Source organism: Lepidochelys kempii, chromosome 9, assembly GCF_965140265.1.
Source record: "Lepidochelys kempii isolate rLepKem1 chromosome 9, rLepKem1.hap2, whole genome shotgun sequence".
NCBI classification, from domain to species: Eukaryota; Metazoa; Chordata; order Testudines; family Cheloniidae; genus Lepidochelys; species Lepidochelys kempii.
The window spans coordinates 88,133,301-88,156,517 of NC_133264.1; the positions used below are offsets into that span (position 1 = coordinate 88,133,301).

At 40.0% G+C, this 23,217-nt stretch overlaps 1 protein-coding gene across 2 annotated transcripts in view; it reads left to right on the forward strand.

Moving 5' to 3' along the window:
- Nucleotides 1–23,217, forward strand: part of THOC2 (THO complex subunit 2) — a 110,967-nt gene that overhangs the window by 25,291 nt on the left and 62,459 nt on the right. For both annotated transcript variants that reach the window (XM_073361291.1, XM_073361292.1), the window contains exons 6-12: nt 1,380–1,501; nt 3,036–3,169; nt 7,693–7,859; nt 8,578–8,670; nt 9,491–9,646; nt 16,163–16,335; nt 19,566–19,761. In XM_073361291.1, the coding sequence (XP_073217392.1) occupies nt 1,380–1,501; nt 3,036–3,169; nt 7,693–7,859; nt 8,578–8,670; nt 9,491–9,646; nt 16,163–16,335; nt 19,566–19,761 (1,041 nt within the window). The remainder of the gene's footprint in view (nt 1–1,379; nt 1,502–3,035; nt 3,170–7,692; nt 7,860–8,577; nt 8,671–9,490; nt 9,647–16,162; nt 16,336–19,565; nt 19,762–23,217) is intronic.

A 23,217-nucleotide genomic window follows, 5' to 3' on the forward strand; every position in this document is an offset into this window, starting at 1 on the left:
AAAATTTGAGGTTTTGAGATGTAGGATTTTTCCTTTTGGGAGCATTTCTAATTAGTATAAAATATTCCTCCGTTGCTTGCATCCCAAAATGTTCTTATATCTCCATGACCCTTTGCAGTTAGGTCTGGTCCTCCTTTGTGTTTGCTGCTAATCTGATTTTTGTGTCATCTGCTGATTTGATCGTGGTGGAGTTTGCGTTGGAGAAACACTTGATAACATTAAGCAGCTTCGCAGCATGTCATTTTTTTGTTTAGTTGGCCAAAGAGCCTCTGGAAGCCCTTAATGTCTTGCATGGGACTAGAGGTAGCAGAACCCTTCACTTTACCATTGTAACAAAAGTAGCTTTGCATATCATCTTGAAGTGTTGCTTATACTTCAAGTGGCTCGCAGATGGGGAATCGTGTTATAGACAGCCAACAGGTGATGGTCGGTCTCATTTGAGCATAACATAGTGGATGCTGTTAGAAACAAATAATAATTAATTATTTCCAGGAAATGAAATATGACTCTCAAGCTCAAGTACTTTGGGCTCATATAGATGGTTTGAGTCCTTGCTTCCAAGTCCCTACGTGTATATCAGTTAGATGTTTTTCCTCTTTGAGTAGTCAATCTAAAAATGTTGACTTGTCCTGCTATCTGTAGTTTGGATACCATTATAGGGCATCTGGAATTTAATATCAGTGATACCAAAGGATTTCTACAGGAACTATATTGAAAAGTAATCGAATTTAATAAAAATTGTTAGGTTCAAAACCCTGTAAAAAATTTATCTATTAAAAAATCTATAGCAGGGATATAATTTTCTGTCAAATTCTATAGGATAGTTTAAAAAAAACCTGTAAAAAAAGATAGTATTTTCTGTTAATTCTATGAGGTTTTTGGGTTTTTTTTTTAATCAAGGTGTGTATGAGTGTTCTGCTGGACGTCCCATTGGTGCAGCCTCTTTTGTGTCTAGGAGTTGGCCTTTTCCATCATGTAGAATAAGACTTTTAATTGTAAGAAGCTTCTGCATGTGAAAATGAGTGTTGCACTTGTTTTTCAAAGCATGTGAAGGGAATATATAGTGATTTTGGTCACAGGCAAAAGTTTTAGTAATCAGGCTAAAAAAGATAATCCTGTGGTGCCACACACTGCAAACTCCGTAGCTTTCAGAGTATTTTATATAGATTCCTCATTTGTAGAATTGTAGCTTTTCAGTTGCAAGCAATTGTTCCTTTTGAAACTGAGTTTATATGGTATGTTTTGTATTTGAATTACCTTTATTTTCACTATTAGTATACATACACAGATAACCCAGGGTCAAGGTCAAATGCTGTTTAGTTTAATATACTTATCAACTCATATGTATGACATGCATGTTGCATTCTTGTTTTGTGCAGTACCTTGTTTCAGACACCGTCCTAAAGGAGCGTCTGGATCCGGAAACACTGGAATCATTAGGGCTCATCAAACAGTCTCAGCAGTTTAATCAGAAATCTGTTAAAATCAAGACAAAACTTTTGTAAGTGTGTGTGTGTGTGTAGATTTTTTGGGGGGTGCAGGTCAATTTCTTTAAATGTAGCTTTTTATAATCTATATATTTTCAAAGTAATTTTTTCCATGTTGAAAATTTTATGAAATACTTGGTGGTTTTTAAAGTGAAATGTTTTGTTGCACTAAAATTACTCCTTGGTAGTAAAACATAATTTGTCCTTTTATATTTTTCATAGATACAGTAAAAGCTCTTTTATCCAGCACTTCACCAACCGTCAAGCTCTATAAATCGGCATTTCTGATCTGCACTGAAAATCCGGTTTATAATGCAGTTGGTGCGGGACCGGCTGGGGTCTGGGAGGGGCTTGGGGCACAGGAGGAGCTTGGGGTCCTTGTGGGGAGGAGGGTGCTCACCTCTGGCGGCTCCCTGCAAGCGGCTCCCTGTCCCTGCTGTTGCTGGTGGAGGAACAGCCAGGTGGCTTGTAGGCACGCTACCTCTGTCCCCCCTCCCCGAGTGTTGACTCCGCAGCTCCCAGCCCATTGGCCGGGAACCGTGGCCAATGGGAACTGTGTGTGTGTGTGGGGTGCCTACAGATGGAGTCAGCGTGCCTCCTTGCAGAGGCAGAGCCACCTGGCTGCGCCTCCACCAGGAGCAGCAGGGATTGGGAGTTGCTTGTGGGGAGCCACCGGAGGTGAGTGCGCCCTCCCAATCCGGCCCTCCCGCGCCCCAAACCCCATCCTGGACCCAAACTCCCTCCCAGAGCGCACCCTGCTGCCCCTCCCATGCCCCTGCACTCCAAACCCCTCCCTCTGAGTTAACTGGCATTTTTAATTTGCTGGCACCCCCCCTGTTTCCAACGGGCTGGTTAAAAAAGCTTTTACTGTATGTGAAATTTACATTTTATTATAATACCTAATTATCTTTGCTCCAGTGGTTTCAAATATTTAAGCTTTCAGTGGTAGAAAATGCTAACTTGCAAAATACTTAAAAATAAATTACTAAGATCTCTGACTTAAGCCTAGGCTTTTGTTGTTTTCCTAAACTATCTAGTGCAGTGCTTTTGGTCTTTGGATTGTAAGCAAAGGCTCTGTATCTACATGTCTACTGTTTCATTTACAGTGTCTATGAAATGCAGTTAAAATTAGTTTAGATCCCTAGAGCTCAATCCTGAAAGGTGCTGATATTCTGACCCCATCCATCAAAGCAGTTAGGAACAAGTTTAATATTAAGCACATGATAGTCCCATTGATTTAAAAGGGATTAATCACATGCTGAAAGTTAAATGTGAGCTTGATGTTTTTGTTAGTCTGGGACCTGTGCTCAGCAACTCAGGGTCCTTAGCCACTATTTGAAATGAAGCTTATTGTTTTCTGCATTCTGTAGTTTTCCTAATGGTTGGAAATAAAACCATTAATTCATAAGCATGTATTCAATATTGGTAGATAAGTTTAATATTTATAAAATATTTAACCTGTATAAACTTTACTATTATGAATAGCTATCTTGTGCTGAGCTGTACTCCTCATTTGATAGTGTTTAATATCTATTTATCTAATTGCAGTTATAAACAACAGAAATTTAACTTATTAAGAGAAGAGAATGAAGGTTATGCAAAGCTGATTGCTGAACTGGGGCAAGATTTATCCGGCAATATCACTAGTGATTTAATCCTAGAAAATATCAAATCTTTAATCGGTAAGGAATTTATTGAAGCAAATATAAGTAATTATTTTCCTATATAATCATCTAGAGTTGCTTCTGTAGAGAGCCACTCTGGACAACTTTTTTGGTGTCTTTTGGGGATCAGACAGCAGATTTACGGTGCTAAGGTAACACATTGCGTTGCATAATCTCCAGGATTGGTTCTGTAGGCAGAAGTTTCTTTTGGGGAGTTTCTGTGGTAGTGTTAATTATGTAAATGCTATGTATTTCAGTTTACTAGTGGTGCTGAAGTTGTCAGCCCAGCTTTACATGTGGTTCTCCACAATTTATTTATTTTGGATTATATATATTTAAGAATGGAGTTTTATGATGATGTATCCTTCTTTTTAATTGGTGGGAGCATGGTGACTTACCAGTGCCTTTTTTTTTTTATTAGTTTAGATACCCAGAAGAATAAACGGCTATCCAGTTAGTCTAAAAAGCAGAAATCAAAGAAATTGGTATTTCTTAAATGAAATGAAAATCAGTAAATGTTGTTGGATTCCCTCACATAGATCCATCTGTGGTTGGTTAAGTACTCATAAAGGATTGAACTTGGCAAAAGTGTGTCACAATGGGAGCCCAAGTTAAATTTAAAAAAAAAAAATCTAAATCTGCTCAGATCAGCTATATATAAATATATTTTTAGTGACTGCTTGCAAATTAGCCTTCCACATTAAGACTAAAAGTTTGATTATATGTAGCTGTTCTGTATGCACATAATGCAGCACCTTCAGCAGACTAAGACCTTAAGTAATTTAGCTGTTTCAGATTTGGGGTTTAGTTAAAAATAGGTAAAATGACCACATACTACTTTGTTTGCTTAATATTATAAGTGAGCAGGCAACAGTAAAATACAGACAGAGTCTGGGTTGCCTGGTAAATTAACCATACTTCGATTGCTTGTGTGTGTATACAAGCCTGTATTTTAGACCAGGGGTTCTCAAACTGGGGGTCCTGACCCCTCATGAGGTTGTGAGGTTATTACGTGGGGTCGTGAACCCTCAGCTTCCACCCCCAAACCCGACTTCCCTCCAGCATTTATAATAGTGTTTAGTATAAAAATTGTTTTTTAATTTGTAAAGGGGGTCGCACTCAGAGGCTTGCTATGTGAAAGGGGTCACCGATACAAAAGTTTGAGAACCTCTGTTTTAGACTGACTTCATCTCCCCCTCCTCCCCCCAGCCTGAAAGTCTGCGCAGGTATTGTCTCCGTACCTCATAGTCTTCTAACTCCTTTTATTCCCCTGGAGCAGAGGATTTTTGTCATATATGGGTTCTTTAAGAACATAGACCTCCAGGGACAGAGTATGCAGTATGTGTTTAATGTAAGACATTTCCTGATATATACAGGTCCAAGTTTGCTTCCCTTCTTACAAGGATAGCAGTAAAGGAGTTTGAGTGAGATGACTCAGCAGTACTAAGAGGGGGAGATCTCAAATAATCCCACTGAAACAATTAGTTTAAATTAAACTGGACTCAAAACTGTCTTTGGACATTTCTACCAACAGTTTCCCCAGTTTATAATCCTCACCTTGCATTATAAAGTGTGGGCTAGAAGTAGCAACAAACCTGCTGTGGAGAGCTGGAGTGAGAGAAACTGATATTTTATAATGAGTCTCCTTTCAACATTTAACTTCCTCTGTAATTGATTGTTTGCTCACTATCTCCATCAGCTTTTAGGTTGTCTCCCCAGAGAACTATCAGGGTCTGTCTAATACTTTTATAGTAGAGAGGTTAAACCAGGCATGTCTAAGATTACTTCCACAGGAGACATTGATAATTTAGTTTTATTTTCCACAAATTAATAAAATACTTAGCAAAATTGATAGTACTGGGGAGAGAAGATATATTGAAAGTCTATGAATAAATGAACGTTTCCTAAACTGAAAAGATTGCAGTGGATTAGTGTGTTTCTTAATAGTTTAAAAATAGGTCTTGCCAGCCTTGAGGGAAACAATTACATATAGGCTGCAATGGTGAGTCAAATATTCACCCATTTAATTATACACGCTTCTCCAAGCATATATGGGGGTTGTCCTAGTTTCAGGGTAACTGTACCAGTATTTTCGCCCTCTGCAGTGCATGCAAGGAGTGCCCAGTCAGGTCTCAGTTCTGTTGTCACCTGTGTCTGGGTAGAGACCCTTGTCCCATGCCCTTCTGATTGCAGGTTTTAAGACTGCCCAACTCCCTGCCTTACACTGTCATATCCCCAGTCTGCCTAAAGGCCAGCACCTGTTCGTTGCTTTTTCTTTGAAGGCTATGAATAGTGAATTGCCTGCAGTTATAAGTTACCACACAGCTCTTTCTAAGCAAGCACATTTATTCTTAAGGTAAAAACATTACAGAGAGAATATTAAATCAATTTATTGGTTATTTTATAACACACACTAAATATACCAGGAGTCACCCATCATTTTTTAGGGCCCTAGTAGGCCAAAGCCTTTCCCACCCTTCTGCAATGATTGTGGACCTCTCGTGGTACTCCCTCTCTCCGAGTTGCATGTGATCTCTAGCCCACAGTGATACATAAACTTAATCAGATTGCAATATCTGTCACTGGGCCTTGAATAAAGGACTTCAGTTGATATGGTTGAAGATTTGTGGCTTCCCTCTTTTTCAGACCTCCTGAAATCTGATAGCTATCTGAGTGGGTGTCTGCCAAGCCAGATGAAATGAAAGAACAAACCCTTCAAGTCAAATACCTCTCTCTTGTTTAGAATCAAAAGGGAGCATTTGTAGTAAGCATTATTTTAGGACATATTGTCATTTTAATTAGGTCATTCTACCCATTAGAGATAAGAGGAACAGTTCTGAAAGGTCATCTTTGATTTATTTATTTATTTATTTAGGTCAGCAGTGTATAAAATTTTGCAGGAATGCAGAAGTGGGAGCACCTAGATACCCAAGTGATTTCTCAGCGTTAAAAAAAGGAGCAACTGATTGTCTGAATGCAGGGATCCCTGGAGGACTAGACAGCTAATACTTCTGTTTTATTAGAATTACTGTTGAAAGCTAAAATGTTACCAGAGTGTTCGATTAAGGCAATTAAATTAGAGCTGAATGAAATTTGAAGAGTGAATAGCCTGTCCTAGGGGTTCTATAGCAAGGACAAAGAGTATGGGAGAAAGTGGGTAATACTGCCTTGTCCCTCTTTAGGAGAAGTGTGCAAAATCTGGTGCCACTTAAGGAAGTTTCTGCAAAAGCCAAATCTAAATCATGGAGAGGAGGTATCTGTATTCAAATCCTGTTAAAAGCTGCCTCTGTGTATTGGGAAGCCACTTCAGTTTGGGGCTTGCTGGGTCTCAGAAAAGAAGGATTTTGCAACAAGACTGTTGTTAAACATTGAGCCAAAACTAAATTGATCTGATTAATTAAAATGGGGAAGAGACTTCAGGCAAGATACCCAAATTTTACAGACACCTTAACATCAGTAAGGAAATGGGATAGTAAGAGTCAGAGCTTTCAGGCCTCCCTTTCATGTTTTAGTATTTAAGGAATAATAGCTAAATTAGATGACTGGGGAGAAGACTGCTCCGGTACCCTATACTCTACAAAGGCTGTGCTAATATCTGATAAAGTTCAGCTTCAAATCTAGCAGAGATCAATTTTGTAGTTGCCTGAGGTAGCTGGTATTGTAGGTACTTTGACGCTTATTTTAGAAGAGAGCTATAGAATGCTTTCACTATTTACTACAGAGAGTATAGTACTACTCAAAATTTAAAATATGTTTTACAGATCACCTCTGTCTTGCATAGTTCTCTCGACTCAAAACTGGTTTTCCATAAAATATCTGTTCCTTTGTAGTACTAATTAAGATAGTTAGAAGTACTGCAGGCATTGGGTCTGTTTTTTTTCAAATCATCTTATAGCTATTAAACCAGCCATTCTGTTTTCACCAAAAGCTATTTCTATGGCAATTTAAAAATTAAGATGTAACACCTTACTCCTCAGTGTGCGATTATCTGACACACAATTGGTATATTTTGGATAACCCGTGTCAGTCTTTAACTGACCAGAACTTCCTGTTTTGCAATGGTGAGGTTAACATTTTACTAAAGAAAATACCTTGATCTCTTATCACAGTGAATATTTGTATTTTCCTTTGGCAGGTGCGGCAGAAGGAACTGACTAAAAATAGAGTTCATAATGACTTTTTTTTTTTTTGATGAAATCTGAGTGTTAATATACAATAGTATTTAACAAGAACACTGAATTTTTAGCTTTTTACTTTAATCTAAATCTCAGTTCTATCCCTAACTTTGAAATTCTGATGTTTACTATAGCTGTCAACTTCTATATTTAATATAGTACCATAAAGCCAAAATATATACTGCTCTCTTTAATTTTGCCTATTTATTTTGATGTAGAGAGAATTGCTTTTTATTCAAAGTAAATGGCTGAAAAGATTTTTTTTAATGGCTCATTTGCAATTTTTCCTAATTCTAATTTAATTATGTTGTATTAGGAAATGAGAAATAGAACTGAATTTTTAATTTGTATTTTTTCCCCCAATAGGATGTTTTAACTTGGATCCCAACAGAGTTTTGGATATTATCTTAGAAGTCTATGAATGTAGGCCGGAATATGATGAATTCTTTGTACCTTTGATAGAATCGTACATGTATATGTGTGAACCTCAAACTCTGTGTCATATCCTTGGGTTCAAATTCAAATTCTATCAGGTAATATAGATGTATTTTTAATATTTGAGCACCCCTTCTTCTGTCAACCCCTATTTCTGTGTAATTTCAGTGATGTAAGTTTTTGATGCTTGTTTAGGAAAAAAGTTTTCTTTCCACAAAATACAATTAGCATTGGTTATAGAAGTCCAATTTTAGAAATAGTACGTTTCTCTATTTATGATACTTTAATGTGGGATAACTTTTTGCATTACATTTTTTAACCATCAATGTATAATCTAAAATGGAAATTGTTCAGTACTATATTTGAACCAAGCATTTTTTAGAGTACACTTTAAGTGTTTGACTGTATTGTCCTCCATTTGAACTTGTAGATGAAATGTGCAAGTTCTTACATTACTGGAAATGACACATTCTTATAAACCTCAGACTAGACCCCCTAAGAATGAGGAAAGCATGGCTGATGTTTAGTGTGCTATCTCACCATCTCAGCTGCAGAACTAGTGATTGCATGCAGTCACTGTGAGATGCGAAAGAAGATAATCAGTTGCACATCTTTCTTCATTCAGAATCAATATAGTAACAGGACCATATAAAATGACAAAATTAATATGTTTGATAAAAGCTCTCCCTATCCCCATTATTAAGATGCCTGCTTTCTCTGTTCTTACTGGCATTTTTTATTTTTTAAAAGTAAGTTTTACTTTTCTGTGACATTCTTGATTTGCTGTTTCTAAAAATGATAATGCTTGTCTTTTAGGAACCAAATGGTGAAACACCTTCCTCTTTATACAGAGTTGCTGCAGTACTTTTGCAACATAATCTTATAGATTTGGAAGATCTTTATGTACATGTAAGTTATTTATTTTTCTCTAAGTAAATGTTACTATTAAGAACAATGAATATGAAATTGGACTTGCAGCTGACCTGTTTCTCATACTGCTAAAACTGTTACCACAGAGAATTCAGAGAAAAGAATTTAGATGGATTACCTACTCCAGTCTTTCACACTCTCAGCCAAAATGTGTCCCAGGAGATCCAGTACTTCCTGTGGTACGTCAGGCAGGAGCATCTACAGCTTGTAGGTGGCATGGTCAACTGGACAGTTACACTTAACAGAGAACTGTTAGGTGTGGTCATCAAGCCAGGCAACCAGGAACAGGAATTTCAACAATTTGTGGGGCTTTAAAGGGGAGGGGTGACTTCCTGTGTACCTGCCCCCTGGGCAGCAGAGTTCACAATGGTGACCAGAGCGGTCAATGTGGCTCATTGTGGAACAGCTTCCAGAGGCCAGCAACAGTTGATGTAAGTGACGCAGTGGCTACGCTAGCCCTGTGTCAACCTAACTACATTGATCTTAGTTGGATTTCAATACTTTTCTGTTTTGTTTTTTGAATTATTGATGGCTCTGAGGACAGTGTGCAGTATGATTCCTCAGTCTTCCTTACTTGATTAGGGTATGTCATGGATGTATCATTTTTGAAGTGCTGCTGGGAAGTTAAAACAAAACAACAAAAACAAAAAACTCTCCTTTCTAGGGAATGACCTGATTTCTTCAGGAAGAAGAAGGGATCTAGCTTTTTCTCCTTCAAGCTTATTGCTCAAAAAGTAGTTTCAGGTTATGTTAATTTTTCTTTACGTATCTTAACACCATCCATGTTTTATTTTCTCAGCTTCTTCCAGTAGATAATGCCATTCTTGAAGAACACAAACGAGAGATTGTAGAGGCTAAACAAATTGTTAGGAAACTTACAATGGTGGTTTTGTCCTCTGAAAAGACTGAAGAGAAAGAGAAGGAAAAGGACAAGGAAGAGGAAAAAACTGAAAAGGTATTTTTTCAAATGAGTTAATTATAATTGTAAACATAACATGGTCATTGCTATGAAAATTACTTTTTTGTCCTTTTAATACAGTGTATCCAGTTGTGATAATACATTTAATTGGCTGTTTATCTAAAACAAAACCAGAACTGTAATTAAACTGTTTTCTCTCCTATTTCAACTTCTGATGTAATTTTTGTTATGCAAGAAACCCTTCCCCCAAAAGTGTTGGTTCTAATGTCTTGTCCTGAATTCATTGAAGGTTGTATATTCAGTTCTGTAGTTAGGTAGTTTGAGTCCCTCCTTCCTCTCCCTCCCACCCCTCTTCTTATCACCTTCGATAAATATCGCTCAAGGTTTGCCTACCTTTTGTGCTGGTTTAACAAGCTTTGGTATGTTGTTAATCTTGGTAGGAGGTGTCGTCATGTAACCCACAATTGATTTTTGACTGTGCAGGGTTTATATAATCTATTACACACAAACTGCTCCAAAAGAACATTATTAAGGTGCAAAGTCAAGCACTTAAAAGTTAGGAATGCCAGAACTAAGGTTGCCTGTTCAGCCCCATTGTGCGTGTTCATTGTGATATAATCTTTAATTACATGACCACATACTATTTTTTCCCATAGGACCTCTTTCTCATTCAGCCCACAGAGTGGACAATGCTTCCTTAAAGAGAAGCTATTTAAATATTTTTTTCTTCTCTTCACAGTTCAGTTTGTGGCTCATGCCTTATTTACTGCATACTATTCAAACTCTGTGTTGAAAACAGTTATTAGTTTCCTCATGGGCTTTCTTATGGTGCTCATAACTATCATCTCTTGAGTGCTTCACAGACATTGATTAATTTATTTGCACTAATGGTTGGAGGGTAGGGGCATTATCTCCACATTTTACAGGTGAGGAACTGAGGGCAGAGAGATTAAGGGGATAAGTATCCACTAATTTTGCATGCCCGGTTTGAGATGCCTAGGATCTGATTTGTCAGAATACTTAGCATTTTATAGCACATTATATAGTCAAGCATAGCTCCCAGTAACTTCACATGCATTAGAGTGCTCAGCACTTATGCAAATCAGTCCCCCAGGGTGTCAAGTTGGGCACCCAGAAAGCAAGGAGAGCACAATTAGGGACCACCTGTGAAAAGTTTGGTTTAAGTGACTGGCCAAGCATCACACAGGAGCTCTATGGCAGAGGTACTGATAAAATCCAGACCTCCAGGGTGGCATTCAAATGCCTTAACCCTGAGACCGGTCTTTCTCTTCCTGCAAGCCCCTGCCTAATTCACTATTCACCTTCCAACTTCTGCAACAAACGAAGTGAGGATCAGATAAGTCTCCTTCACTACACAACCCTGATTTGCCCCATAACAGTTCCATCCTCTGCACTGAATGAGGCAGGGGTCCTATGGCGAAAAAAATATGTGAATGTGTAATTTTTCACAAGGGGGCTGAATTGTAGTTCCACAGGCAACCTTAGTATTAAGAGGCGTTGTGTTGCTGTCTCTCCAAGTTGTCTTTGAAAATCTTAGCCTACTTGTTTTGTAGCTAATATGAAAATAAACCTGTTCTAATCCATGATTTTTGACGCTTTTGTTATGTATGGTACAGCTGGGTGAGGACATTTGAAAAGACACAGTTTAACTGCTGTGAAATAAAGTTGGCTGGATGATGGAGCATGATGGAGAGATGCTCATTACATGAATCTTTAGCTGTTGTCTTCAGTGCTAGAAATTAATATTGTCTGAAAACAGACTATTGTGAAAAATCAGTAGTTTAATATCGGCAAAAAGCAGTATCCACTTTTGCCTGTGGAGATGAATAAACAGTCAATTTCAGAATACAGGTAGTGCAAGTCTTAGAGGTCACAGGACAGAGCAATGTTACTAGATCTGTACCTCTGAGAACAGTTCCATGCAGTGGATCTTAGGTGCACAGTGCTGCTGTAGTCTTTCAGTGGAGACATGTGCTATAGCGATGAAAGAGTTTCTCCTATTGCTGTAGTTCATCCACCTCCCTGAGAGGTTGTAGCTCGGTCGACTGAAGAATTCTGCCATTGATCTAGCACTGTCTACATGGGGGATTAGTTTGGCATAGCTATGTCTCTCGGGGGTGTGGGGTTTTTGCACCCCAGAGATGTAGTTTTGCTGATGTATGTTTTCAGTATAGACCTGCCTTTAGTCTTTTGCGTCCAGTGGTGAAAACTAGGGCTGTCAAGCGATCAATCGCTTTGTTAAACAATAATAAAATACCAGTTATATAAATATTTTTGGATGTTTTCCATGTTTTCAAATACTGATTTCAATTACAACACAAAATACAAAGTGTACAGTGCTCACTTTATATTTATTTTTTATTATAAATATTTGCACTGTAAAAATAAATTAGTATTTTTCAGTTCACTTAACACAAGTACTGTAATGCAATCTCTTTATCATGAAAGTTGAACTTACAAATGTAGTTATGTGCAAAAAATAACTACGTTCCAAAACAAAACAATGCAAAACTTTAGAGCCTACAAGTCTACTCTGTCCTACTTCTTGTTCAGCCAATCACTGAGACAAACGCATTTGTTTACATGTGCAGGAGATAATACTGCCTGCTTCTTGTTTACTATGTCACTTGAAAGTGAGAACAGGCGTTCGCATAGCACTGTTGTAGCTGGCGTTGCAAGATATTTACTTGACACATGCACTAAAGATTTATATGTCCCTTCATGCATCCATGCTGATGGTGGGTTCTGCTCGATAATGATTCAAAGCAGTGCAGACCAATGCATGTTCATTTTTATCATCTGAGTCAGGATGTCACCAGCAGAAGGTTGATTTTTTTGGTGGTTCGGGTTCTATAGTTTCCACATCAGAGTACTGCTCTTTTAAGACTTCTGAAATTATGCTTTACACCCCGTCCCTCTCAGATTTTGGAAGGCACTTCAGAGTCTTAAATCTTGGATCGAGTGCTGTAGCTATCTTTACCCTGCTCTAGAAATACATCATTTCCCCCTCACCCCCCTTCCTAATTTGGCGATCTGTAGCAGTACCATGACAATGCCCTGTTTCTTTTCCCCTTTTATCTTCACCCAGAGAATTTAAACTGTTCTGCCTTTTACCTCCTTCTGGACCAAGATTATATATTCTTGCTATTTAATTCAATACTACCTCCCTTATTTCCCTGCTTTTCCTTCCTAAATAAGTATATCCCTCTATACTAATATTCCAGTCATGAGACTTATCCCATGATATCTCAGTGATCCAAATTATGTCATAATTTAGCTTGTAAAAAGAAAAGGAGTACTTGTGGCACCTTAGAGACTAACCAATTTATTTGAGCATAAGCTTTCGTGAGCTACCGCTCACTTCATCGGATGCATTCAGTGGAAAATACAGCATGGAGATTTATATACATAGAGAACATGAAACAATGGGTGTTACTCTGCACACTGTAACCAGAGTGATCACCTAAGGTGAGCTATTACCAGCAGGAGAGTGGGGGGAGTAGGAGGGGGGGGAAACCTTTTGTAGTGATAATCAAGGTGGGCCATTTCCAGCAGTTGACAAGAACATCTGAGGAACAGTGCGGGGAGGGGAGGAATAAACATGGGGAAATCATTTTACTTTGTGTAATGACCCATCCACTCCCAGTCTCTATTCAAGTCTAAGTTAATTGTATCCAGTTTACAAATTAATTCCAAAGCAGCAGTCTCTCGTTGGAGTCTGTTTTTGAAGTTTTTTTGTCGAAGTATTGCCACTTTTAGGTCTGTAATCGAGTGACCGGAGAGATTGAAGTGTTCTCCAACTGGTTTTTGAATGTTATAATTCTTGACGTTTGATTTGTGTCAATTTATTCTTTTACGTAGCGACTGTCCAGTTTGACCAATGTACATGGCAAAGGGGCATTGCTGGCACATGATGGCATATATCACATTGGTAGATGTGCAGGTGAACGAGCCTCTGATAGTGTGGCTGATGTGATTAGGCCGTATGATGGTGTCCCCTGAATAGATATGTGGACACAGTTGGCATCGGGCTTTGTTGCAAGGATAGGTTCCTGGGTTACTGGTTCTGGTGTGTGGTTGCTGGTGAGTATTTGCTTCAGGTTGGGGGGCTGTCTGTAAGCAAGAACTGGCCTGTCTCCCAAGATCCGTGAGAGTGATGGGTCGTCCTTCAGGATAAGTTGTAGATCCTTGATGATGTGTGGGAGAGGTTTTACTTGGGAGCTGAAGGTGATGGCTAGTGGCGTTCTGTTGACAGAGCCAGAAGAGTACTCAGAAGTCACCTACTACAGGACAGGCCCAACAAAGAAAATAACAGACCATTAGCCATCACCTTCAGCCCACTGTTCCTCAGACGTTCTTGTCAACTGATGGAAATGGCCCACCTTGATTATCACTACAAAAGGTTGTCCTCCCCCCTCCCCCCGCCCCACTCTCCTCCTGGTAATAGCTCACCTTAAGTGATCACTCTGGTTACAGTGTGTATGGTAACACCCATTGTTTCATGTTCTCTATGTATATAAATCTCCATGCTGTATTTTCCACTGAATGCATCCGATGAAGTGAGCTGTAGCTCACGAAAGCTTATGCTCAAATAAATTTGTTAGTCTCTAAGGTGCCACAAGTACTCCTTTTCTTTTTGCAAATACAGACTAACATGGCTGCTACTCTGAAATGTAGCTTGTGTTGTTGTATTTCCAGTTCTTCCATTTATTTTCCATACTCCTTGCATTTGTGTATAGATGTCTAGGATGTTGAGCAGATTCCCTCCACTGTTTTCCCTCTTGTTGTTGTTATGACCCTATTATAATTTTCCTTCCCTTCCCCCTTACCCACACCCCAACTCTCTATTAAGATCACCTTTTTTAAAAAAAAATCTACTTGTGGGTTTTGTCACCTGCCCCCTTTGAGTTTAAAGACCTCCTCATTATGTTGGCAAGTCGGTGCACCAAGATGCTCTTCCCTTTCTTGGTCAGGTGGACCCCATCTCTTCCAGGCACCTGTGGGTACCTCCTCCGAAGCTCCCATTGGCCGTGGTTCCCCGTTCCTGGCCAATGGGAGCTTCGGAGGAGGTACCCACAGGCAAGAGCAGCGCCGGGGCCGCAGGGACATGGTGCGGGCCACTTCCCGGAGCGGCGTGGGGCCCACGGCACTACTGGGTGGCAAATCCGCAGGCCGGATCCAAAGCCCTGAGGGGCGGATCTGACCTCCGGGCCGTAGTTTGCCCACCCCTGCTCTACTGGAAGAATGGAAAAGAATACCACCTGTGCCCCCAACTCTTTCACCCTCACTACAAGAGCCCTGTAGTCACTAGTGATCTGCTCAAGGTCATACCTGGTAGTATCATATAATGCCCATGTGGGTGAGGAGCAGAGGGTAGTAGTCAGAGGGACAGATGAGCCACATCAAGCTTTCTGTAATGTCTCAGATGCAGGCTCTAAGCATGCAGCATGCCTCCATGGACATCAAATCAGGTTGGCAGATTGGTGCGTCATCCCCTTCCAAAGGGGAGTGACGGTGGTCGGGGACTCCTACTTTTCCTCCTCTTGGATGTAGTGGCTGTGAGCCTGCCAACCTTCAGGGCAGATGGCTCCTCTTCCTCAGCCACCAAGTCTGCTCCTTTCTTACTGTTGCCAGTACAGCATACCTGTTCTTCACCTCAATGGATGAGGGATCTGCATGGGAGGGAAACAGTGTCTTCTGCCTGAAGTAGCCAGCAGATGGTCTTCTCCCTATAGAGCAGCTGAGTCTCCTTCCTCCTCTGATGTTGCTATATCTTTTCTAGTTGGCTAGCATCCTCCATCCTGGATGTCTCCTTTTGCATTCTACTGATGAAATCCTGGTGCTCCTGGATGCTACACAGATGAGCCGCCATCTCCTTTCATTTTAAAATGCAGTATTTGGCAACCTAATTTTACTTGCCATAGAATTAAGTTCCAGATTCTGTTTCTTTTAGAACAGTTGCTGACATGAAAACCACAGTATACAGCATTGTATAGGAGGTGATTTCTTCCACTATTGAAAGGGAAACTTACATTTTCAAATTCAGATTCTCGCATAAATATTTAAATAATACTTTAAATGTTGTCTTTAAAAATTAAGTATATTCAGTTCACTATAATGTCTAAATACACCATTAAGTTCAGACTTTTCGTTTTTCTAACAGCACTTTGTACATTGTAATGGTATTTAATATACATTTTCCTATTAAACAAAAAACTCAGTCCCATTTGTAAAAACAATACTCACTGCTGCAAGGAACAATACTCTAGAATTAGTATTTAGGTTTGATTATGATTGTGTTGCTGAAGAGTGTGATCATATCTTACAAATATTTTAAATACATTTTTAAAAAAATGTGTAATAGGAGTATTTACCGAATGGTAAAATACATTTTGAAATAATTATGGTGCATACAAAAAAAATTATGTCATCTTGTAGATTTTAACCCTTCTACTGAAGAGGAAAGACGGGGAGGTTTTAGGAATGCATTAAACTTTTGACTCTAATTTCTTGTTTGCTATCTTTTTTTAGCCACCTGACAACCAGAAACTTGGTTTGTTGGAAGCTTTGCTAAAAGTTGGTGATTGGCAGCATGCACAAAGTATTATGGATCAAATGCCTCCATTTTATGCCACTTCACACAAGCCTATTGCCATTGCCCTTTGCCAGCTTGTACATGTGACCATTGAGCCTTTGTACCGCAGGTAAGATGAACAGCTGCCTTGCATTATTAAATGTTGGGAATTTGTACAGGATAGGTAGAGAATGTAGTAGTCATGTTTGCAGACTCTGTAAGGCTGAGAGGTGTTACATTTCTTTGTTAGGACAAGATTAAAATACATTATGAACTAGAATGGAGAAATACGCTTAATTTAATAAGGACCAGTGCAAAGGACTTAGTATAGGATGGAATTTGCCTGCTCTGCTAAATACCCAGTAATTGAGCTGTGCATGCGGGGAGGGAAAAGAGAAGGGAAGCGTGGGGTCATGAGATTCACCATACAGCCTGGACCTAGGGCTACGGTGTACATATGCTAACAGTACTCCAGCTTCTAGGTTTGAATAGCTCCTGTTACTCTTCTATACCTCCTCCACTAGGGGTGAATCCCACTGACTCTGAGCAAATGCTGATTCCCCTGGCATGCCTCCAGCACCAGCCTAGATGTTAGCCTAGGTTGGCATGCAGACTGTTGTCCTTTATGCAATGGTTCTGGTGGCACGTGAATTTCACCCATAGGAAAGAATAATTGAATGTATAAGTGAATTCCAGCAAACCGATAATACAACAGAGGAAGACATGAGGTTGATAGTAGATAATACATTGAACAAGTCAACAATATGAAACTTCAACAAAAAATGAGGGAATCAAATACTGTATTGGAGTCTTGCTAATTTCTGTAAGTAATATACATGAGACAGTTACTCTGCTCTAATAAGTAATGGTTAGGGCTAGTGTTCCCTCTAATTTTTCCATGCATGTGCAGAATGAATTTTGTTATGTGCACCAATATGAAGGGGCTGAGGGGTTCGGAGTGTGGCGGGGAGGCTCAGGGCAGAGGGTTGTGGTGGGGCGGGTGGGGCTTGGGATGAAGGGCTCAGGGCTGGGGCAGAGGGTTGGGGTGGGGGGCGAGGGCTCTGGCTGGGGGTGCGGGCTCTGGGGTGGGGCCGGGGATGAGAGGTTTGGGGTGCAGGCTACCCAGGGGCTGTGGCAAGGAGAGAGGACTCCCTGCAGCTCTTTTTCCCCGCAGCAGTACCTGGGCTGGGGAGGAGGAGAGGCGCCTCTCCCCTGGCCACGGCAGGTCCGTGCTGGGGCTGGGTTGCAGCCAGGGGTGGGGTGCCTCTCCCTCGGCCAGGGGAGAGAGACATTCTCTCCACACCCTGGCGGCTGGTGCCATGGGCTCGCCTGGGGCTCTCCCCCCCCCATACCCTCCCTCCCCCCCGCTGCTGGTGCCACAGGCTCCCCCCTGACAATGCTCCCTCCTAATATTCAATCAGGGGTATTTATGATATAAGTCATAAACAGGTCACAGGCTGTGATATTTTGTTTCTTGCCCGTGACCTGTCCATGACTTTTACTAAAAATACCCATCAGGAGCAGGTGCTCAGCTGCCCCATCCTTTATCTGTTGCTGAACCCTGAGAGACTGTTGGCAGATGCTGGGGAAACTCTGCCTCTTCTCTGCTGCTGCTTTCTGATAGTGCGAGGCGACAGCTGCAGTGAACCCTGCCACTCCTGCCAAATGTGGCTCCCTTGCAATATGCATGCGCCACAGAATTTCTAGTCAGGCAATAGCAACAGCCTCGTAATGGTGTCACCAGGTGGGGCCTGTCGTGTCCTGGAGGATGTGGCTGACTTGAAGGTGCCTTTGCTCGACACTGCTTGCCAGCCCCTTAGTTGTGCCTACCTATTGCAATCCCGGGGGGATGCCCCACAGTTTGAAAGCCAGTGGTTTAGAATATCTATTTAAAAGTTTGGCAATACAGTAAACTATCATATGAAATTATAGAATTGCCATCATTGGCGTTATCAAGGTTTTTGCTAGGTAGCCATCTGTCAGATATATTTTACAATTAATCAAAGCATTTCTGTCCTGATACAGGGTGATAGGCTAGATAATTCAACAGGTGCTTCCAACCCAAATGTTTTGTGTCTGTGTATAACTTTGGTGTGGGAGAAATGTATAAGAGATCAAGTTGTTGATTTTTCCCTCTTTGTCTTATTCTATCCTGTATATATACATATACATAGGTACATATATGCAACTCTTAGTCAAGTTAGTGTGGGTTGTACATGTGTATTTAAGGCTGAATTGATTCATGTTGGCTAATTGAACAATGGACAATCACCAGTCTGTTATAAGTTGATCCAACTGCTGGGCACCATGCGCCTATAAGCCATCTGGATCTTCATTGAGTTTAATCATTATTCCTAGCTCTGTATCTACAGGGCACATTCCTGGGTTCAGACTTTTTATCTGATCCCTTCCTTGTGCTCCTGTGTTGAGTCCATTTTTTCAGGGGGATGGCTTGGTAGTTGAGAGACCTTCAATGGCTTCTTAGAGATTGTCCTTTAACAAGATATCAAATGCTCCTGGGTAGGATATCTGACTGGAATACATCATAATACCCTTGAGCAACATTAGATGTGAGTTCAGCACATAACACAAAATGGATGTCCTAATCCAAAATGGAGTTCATAATTTGATTCAGACATATCTCACTCTGCCACTCACAGTAAATACAATATTTGTGTACGGTATCTTTCTGATCTTATGTTAATATGTTTAGCTGGTAAAGCAATTTTCAAGTTTTGTATATAATAATGACTTCACTGCATTTCTATTTACTATTTTTTAATAACCTTTTTTAGTCTAAACTCTTTTGAGAGTCATGCAAACAATAAATGTTCATCTTTGATGTAGATCAGGTCAATACTGTTACCCAGTCCTGTTCTGATTATTAAAGCAAATCTTAAATATTAGACAGTTCAAAGGACAAGTTCTATTAAAATAAGAATATTTCACTTAATGTACTTAGATTTACTTTAAAGACAGTATTTATTTAATGTGGTGTGGGTTTTTGACCATATTAAAAATGAGGATTTTCTAAAATATTTTGTACCCACTGATAGTGATCTTGCAGTTTATTTAATTATGTAGTAACAGAGTCCCTTTGATAAGAAGAGGATTTGGGGATGAAATCCTGATCTCATTGTAGTTAATGGCAAAACTCCCACTAACTTCAGTGGGGCCAAAATTTCACCAAATCAATCCAGAAGACTATAATACACTGTTGCATTGAAAAAACCACTGAGAAAATAGTATAGAACCATAGTAACTAAAATCAGTTAACTAATAAACTAAATTGTTTGTCCTGACTGTAAAAGTGAATAGTCCTCATGTAGAATGTGAAATTTTATACTTCTGTTTTCACAGAGTTGGAGTACCTAAAGGGGCTAAAGGGTCACCAATTTCCAATTTGCAAAATAAGAGAGCCCCAAAACAAGCAGAAAGTTTTGAAGATTTGAGGAAGGAAGTGTTCAACATGCTTTGTTATCTTGGTCCTCATCTCTCCCATGATCCCATTTTATTTGCAAAAGTGGTTCGCTTAGGAAAAGCATTTATGAAAGAGGTTGGTAAGATAGAGCAACTTGTGTAAAGTTTTTGATGGAAACATACTATTCCTGTATGATGACAGCAAAAGATAATTTATTAAATACTAGTGATGTGTTCACATGCTGAAACAGGAAATGTCCGAACATTTTTTAAAAGGACAGTCTCCCTTTGCTGTTTCCACCCATTGATCTCCTTTATTATAACTATTTTACAATGTTATCTTTTGTGTGGATAGATTTTTATGAAAAAATTCTATACAATTTCCTTGAAGCTTTTGCACTGGAAAAATGTGAAGGTCATCCTGAAGGCCATGGTGAACAATAAACCAATATGGGACCATTTTTAAAAAGTTTTTCTCCCCATCTGTTAGGTATCATGGAGAGTGGGGGATGTGCTTTTTCTCTCCCCTTCAGTGAAAGTAATAATGGATGCCAAATCAAACCCATCCAGGTGGTTGGATGTGTTGAAGAGCTGCTATTTTCTAGCTTGACTGCCTCCACTGCCACCATGATGCTGCCATACAGGCTACCTCTCATATGCTGCTGACAGGGATGGGTTTAATTCAGAGGGCTATGAAACCTTCTAAATCCCAAAGTAGCTCACTTTATTTTTAAAGTGGACCCTTTTGGGTGCTATTTTGGCCATGGACCTTACTTTTCCACTAAGTGAGTGTCAAGACTATATAGTGATCTTTTTATTTAAAAAGGGCAAAGGGGAGTTTTTTGGTATTACTCTCTTGGAATGTAGCCTTCAGATCATGTCAAGGCCCCTGGGTTGTTTTTGCTTCTGTTCCAGCAATGTTCTGTTTGATACAGTACAGGTTTGGCTACTTCGCTGACCTGCCTCATCTTTCAGGTCATTAGTGCAAAACTATAAAAACAGTTGAAGCTTAAAAGTGAAAATGAATAATATTTAAAACTTGGTGTGACTTGCATCTTTGCACTCTACAATTAGTGGCTTGCCCACTCCTTTCTTCTCTTCTTCCTGCTTTTTCACTGGTTGCTGTACTTTCTTAGGATATGTCTACACTTCATTGTAAGCTCAGGGTTCGAACTCTAACCCAGGGCTTGGACTCAGGGTCCCAGGACCCCATTGGGATGCAGGGTCCAAGCCAGAGTCAGGCTGGGACCCAGAGTTAAAACTCAATTACTTTGCAGTGTAGACACATTCCCAATGGACTTGTGCTCTGGAAATCCACCAACAGCATCCCACAATCCTACGGGCTGACTTTTTGTCCTTTGGACAGTCAAGTTTGGTGGATAGTCAGGTTTTCCCGTACTACATCACTAAAAAAAGGGCTAGCTCCACATTTTGGAATAAATGTGGTTTTACTCGGGTCCTGCATAATGCAGTGTAGCCACTGAGGCCCCAGATTAGGACCCAGGGTTCAACAGTTCCTAACCTGGCGTTACAAATGAGTACAGATGCTCAAGCCTAGGTTAACAAACCCAGGATCTGCTAACTCAAGTTCTTCTAACCCTGAGCTTACCTTGCAGTGTAGACATACCCTTATTGGCTAAATACCACAAGTTAAATAACATCAAATGCTGGCTGACTCAACTACAGCAAGATGAATAATCTAGTATCTTCCATTTCCAGTAGTAGTTGCAATAATATTACAGTAATTTTTAACTTCTCCTGCCATTCTCCCTCCTCCACTTGGATGGATGGTATTATTCCTTTATCAGAGCAATGAGAAAGCCCAGTGACTAAAAGTACAACTTCCCTAGCACATCTCCCTCCTGCCTACTTCTGGAATTTGAATGAAAATGCGTTGAATGCCAGTGCAGAGTATTGCTATTAGACTGCCAATGCTGAATTCATATAAGCCGAGGATTTTGCTTACAGGTCTTGGCATCTCATTTAGAATACACAGACTTCTTTTAAACACAAATTTAAACCTGTGACCAGAGCCCTTCTGGGTTGCAAGGTACTTAGGTTGAGGAATTTGCAGTTTACTGTGTGGTGGTGGTAATTTCTGATGAGACTTGTAAGAATACCCTGGTCCTGGCTTCTCTGACATCTGAACCCATGCACTTCTTATAGGTATCAGGGGTTTGTCTTGGTGTCCTAGATCAAAAGTTCCCCTTCTCTTATTGCTGCATAATACTTTTTTGTAGTGCAAAACTAGAGGTTATGTAATTAAGCGTTCAGTAAATGGGAAATGAGAGAATTCCAGTTGAACATGCATCAAGAATAGTGCCCCTTTTGAATATATGCACAAGGATAATAATCAGATATTGTATTTTTAGAAAATTAGTTTAAAAAGTGTAATAATTTTTTATAACCTTAGGCACATGAACTATATATCTTGTAATACTGTGTACAAGTAACTGTGAGAAGTACACACACATACCATATGCTACAAATGCAGTATAGTAAAATTCTTTCTGACTTCTGATGGCAGAATCTTTGGTCTTGCATAACTTTTTAAACAGTTCCGTTGATGCATGAGCTGTAATAGAATCCATCTCTCTCTCTCTCTCGTCTGTGCAGTGCAAACAGGAATAAAACATAATACAGTAAAAGCACTGTTATTTGGCATGTTGGGGGAATGGAGGTTGCTGGTTAGGCAAAAAGTCCAGATAACTTAAGGGGCTCATGGCTGGGGTTGGGGTGTGGAGGAGGTGCAGGGCACGGGCTCTGGGAGGGAGTTTGGGTGAAGGAGGGGGCTCGGGGGAGGGGGTTGGGGCACTGGAGGGGTTTCAGGGTGCTGGATCTGGACGGAGCTCACGTCGGAGGCTCCCTGCAAGCAGTGACATGTCCCTGCTGCTCCTAGGCGGAGACGTGGCCAGATGAGTCTGCGCACTGCCACCTCCCTGCCCCGAGCTCTGGCTCCGCAGCTTCCATTAGCTGAGGACCACCAAGGTGAGCTCCACCCGTTTCCGGCACCCCGAAATGCCAGATTCTAGAGTTTTCTGATTTATAAAGTGCTGGAAAACATAGCTTTTACTGTAAAAACTTTTTTACCTGCTATTGTGCAGAAATGACCATGAAATACACATGTAGTTGTCAGATTATGCTGTTTTTTCAACATCACTTTTCAGAGTAGAACTACACTTAACAGGCATAATAATGCGTCCTATAATAATGTCATGGTAGTAGTGCAGGCTAACAGCTGTAAAATTTAAATTTTATGTTGTTACCATAAAAATTTGCTCTGATTTTAGAAGAGTCAGATCTGCATGAGTGGAGGACAGGTATTAGTCTTAACCTTTTTTTTTTTTTTTTAAACTGTGGCATTTGTGTGTTTTTTCATTTTCTTAATAAGTCACTGAAGCAAAAAAATCACATTTAATGAACATCACATCTATTTGACTAATAACACATTAGAATATTGAGAACATTTTTAAAGTTCTCAGCCCACTGACCCTTTTATCCCTCTTTACAAACTTATCTTACATAGAAGTAAGAAACCCAGACTCCTCTGAGGGCTTGTCTACTCAGGGACACTCAAACATTTATCTGAATT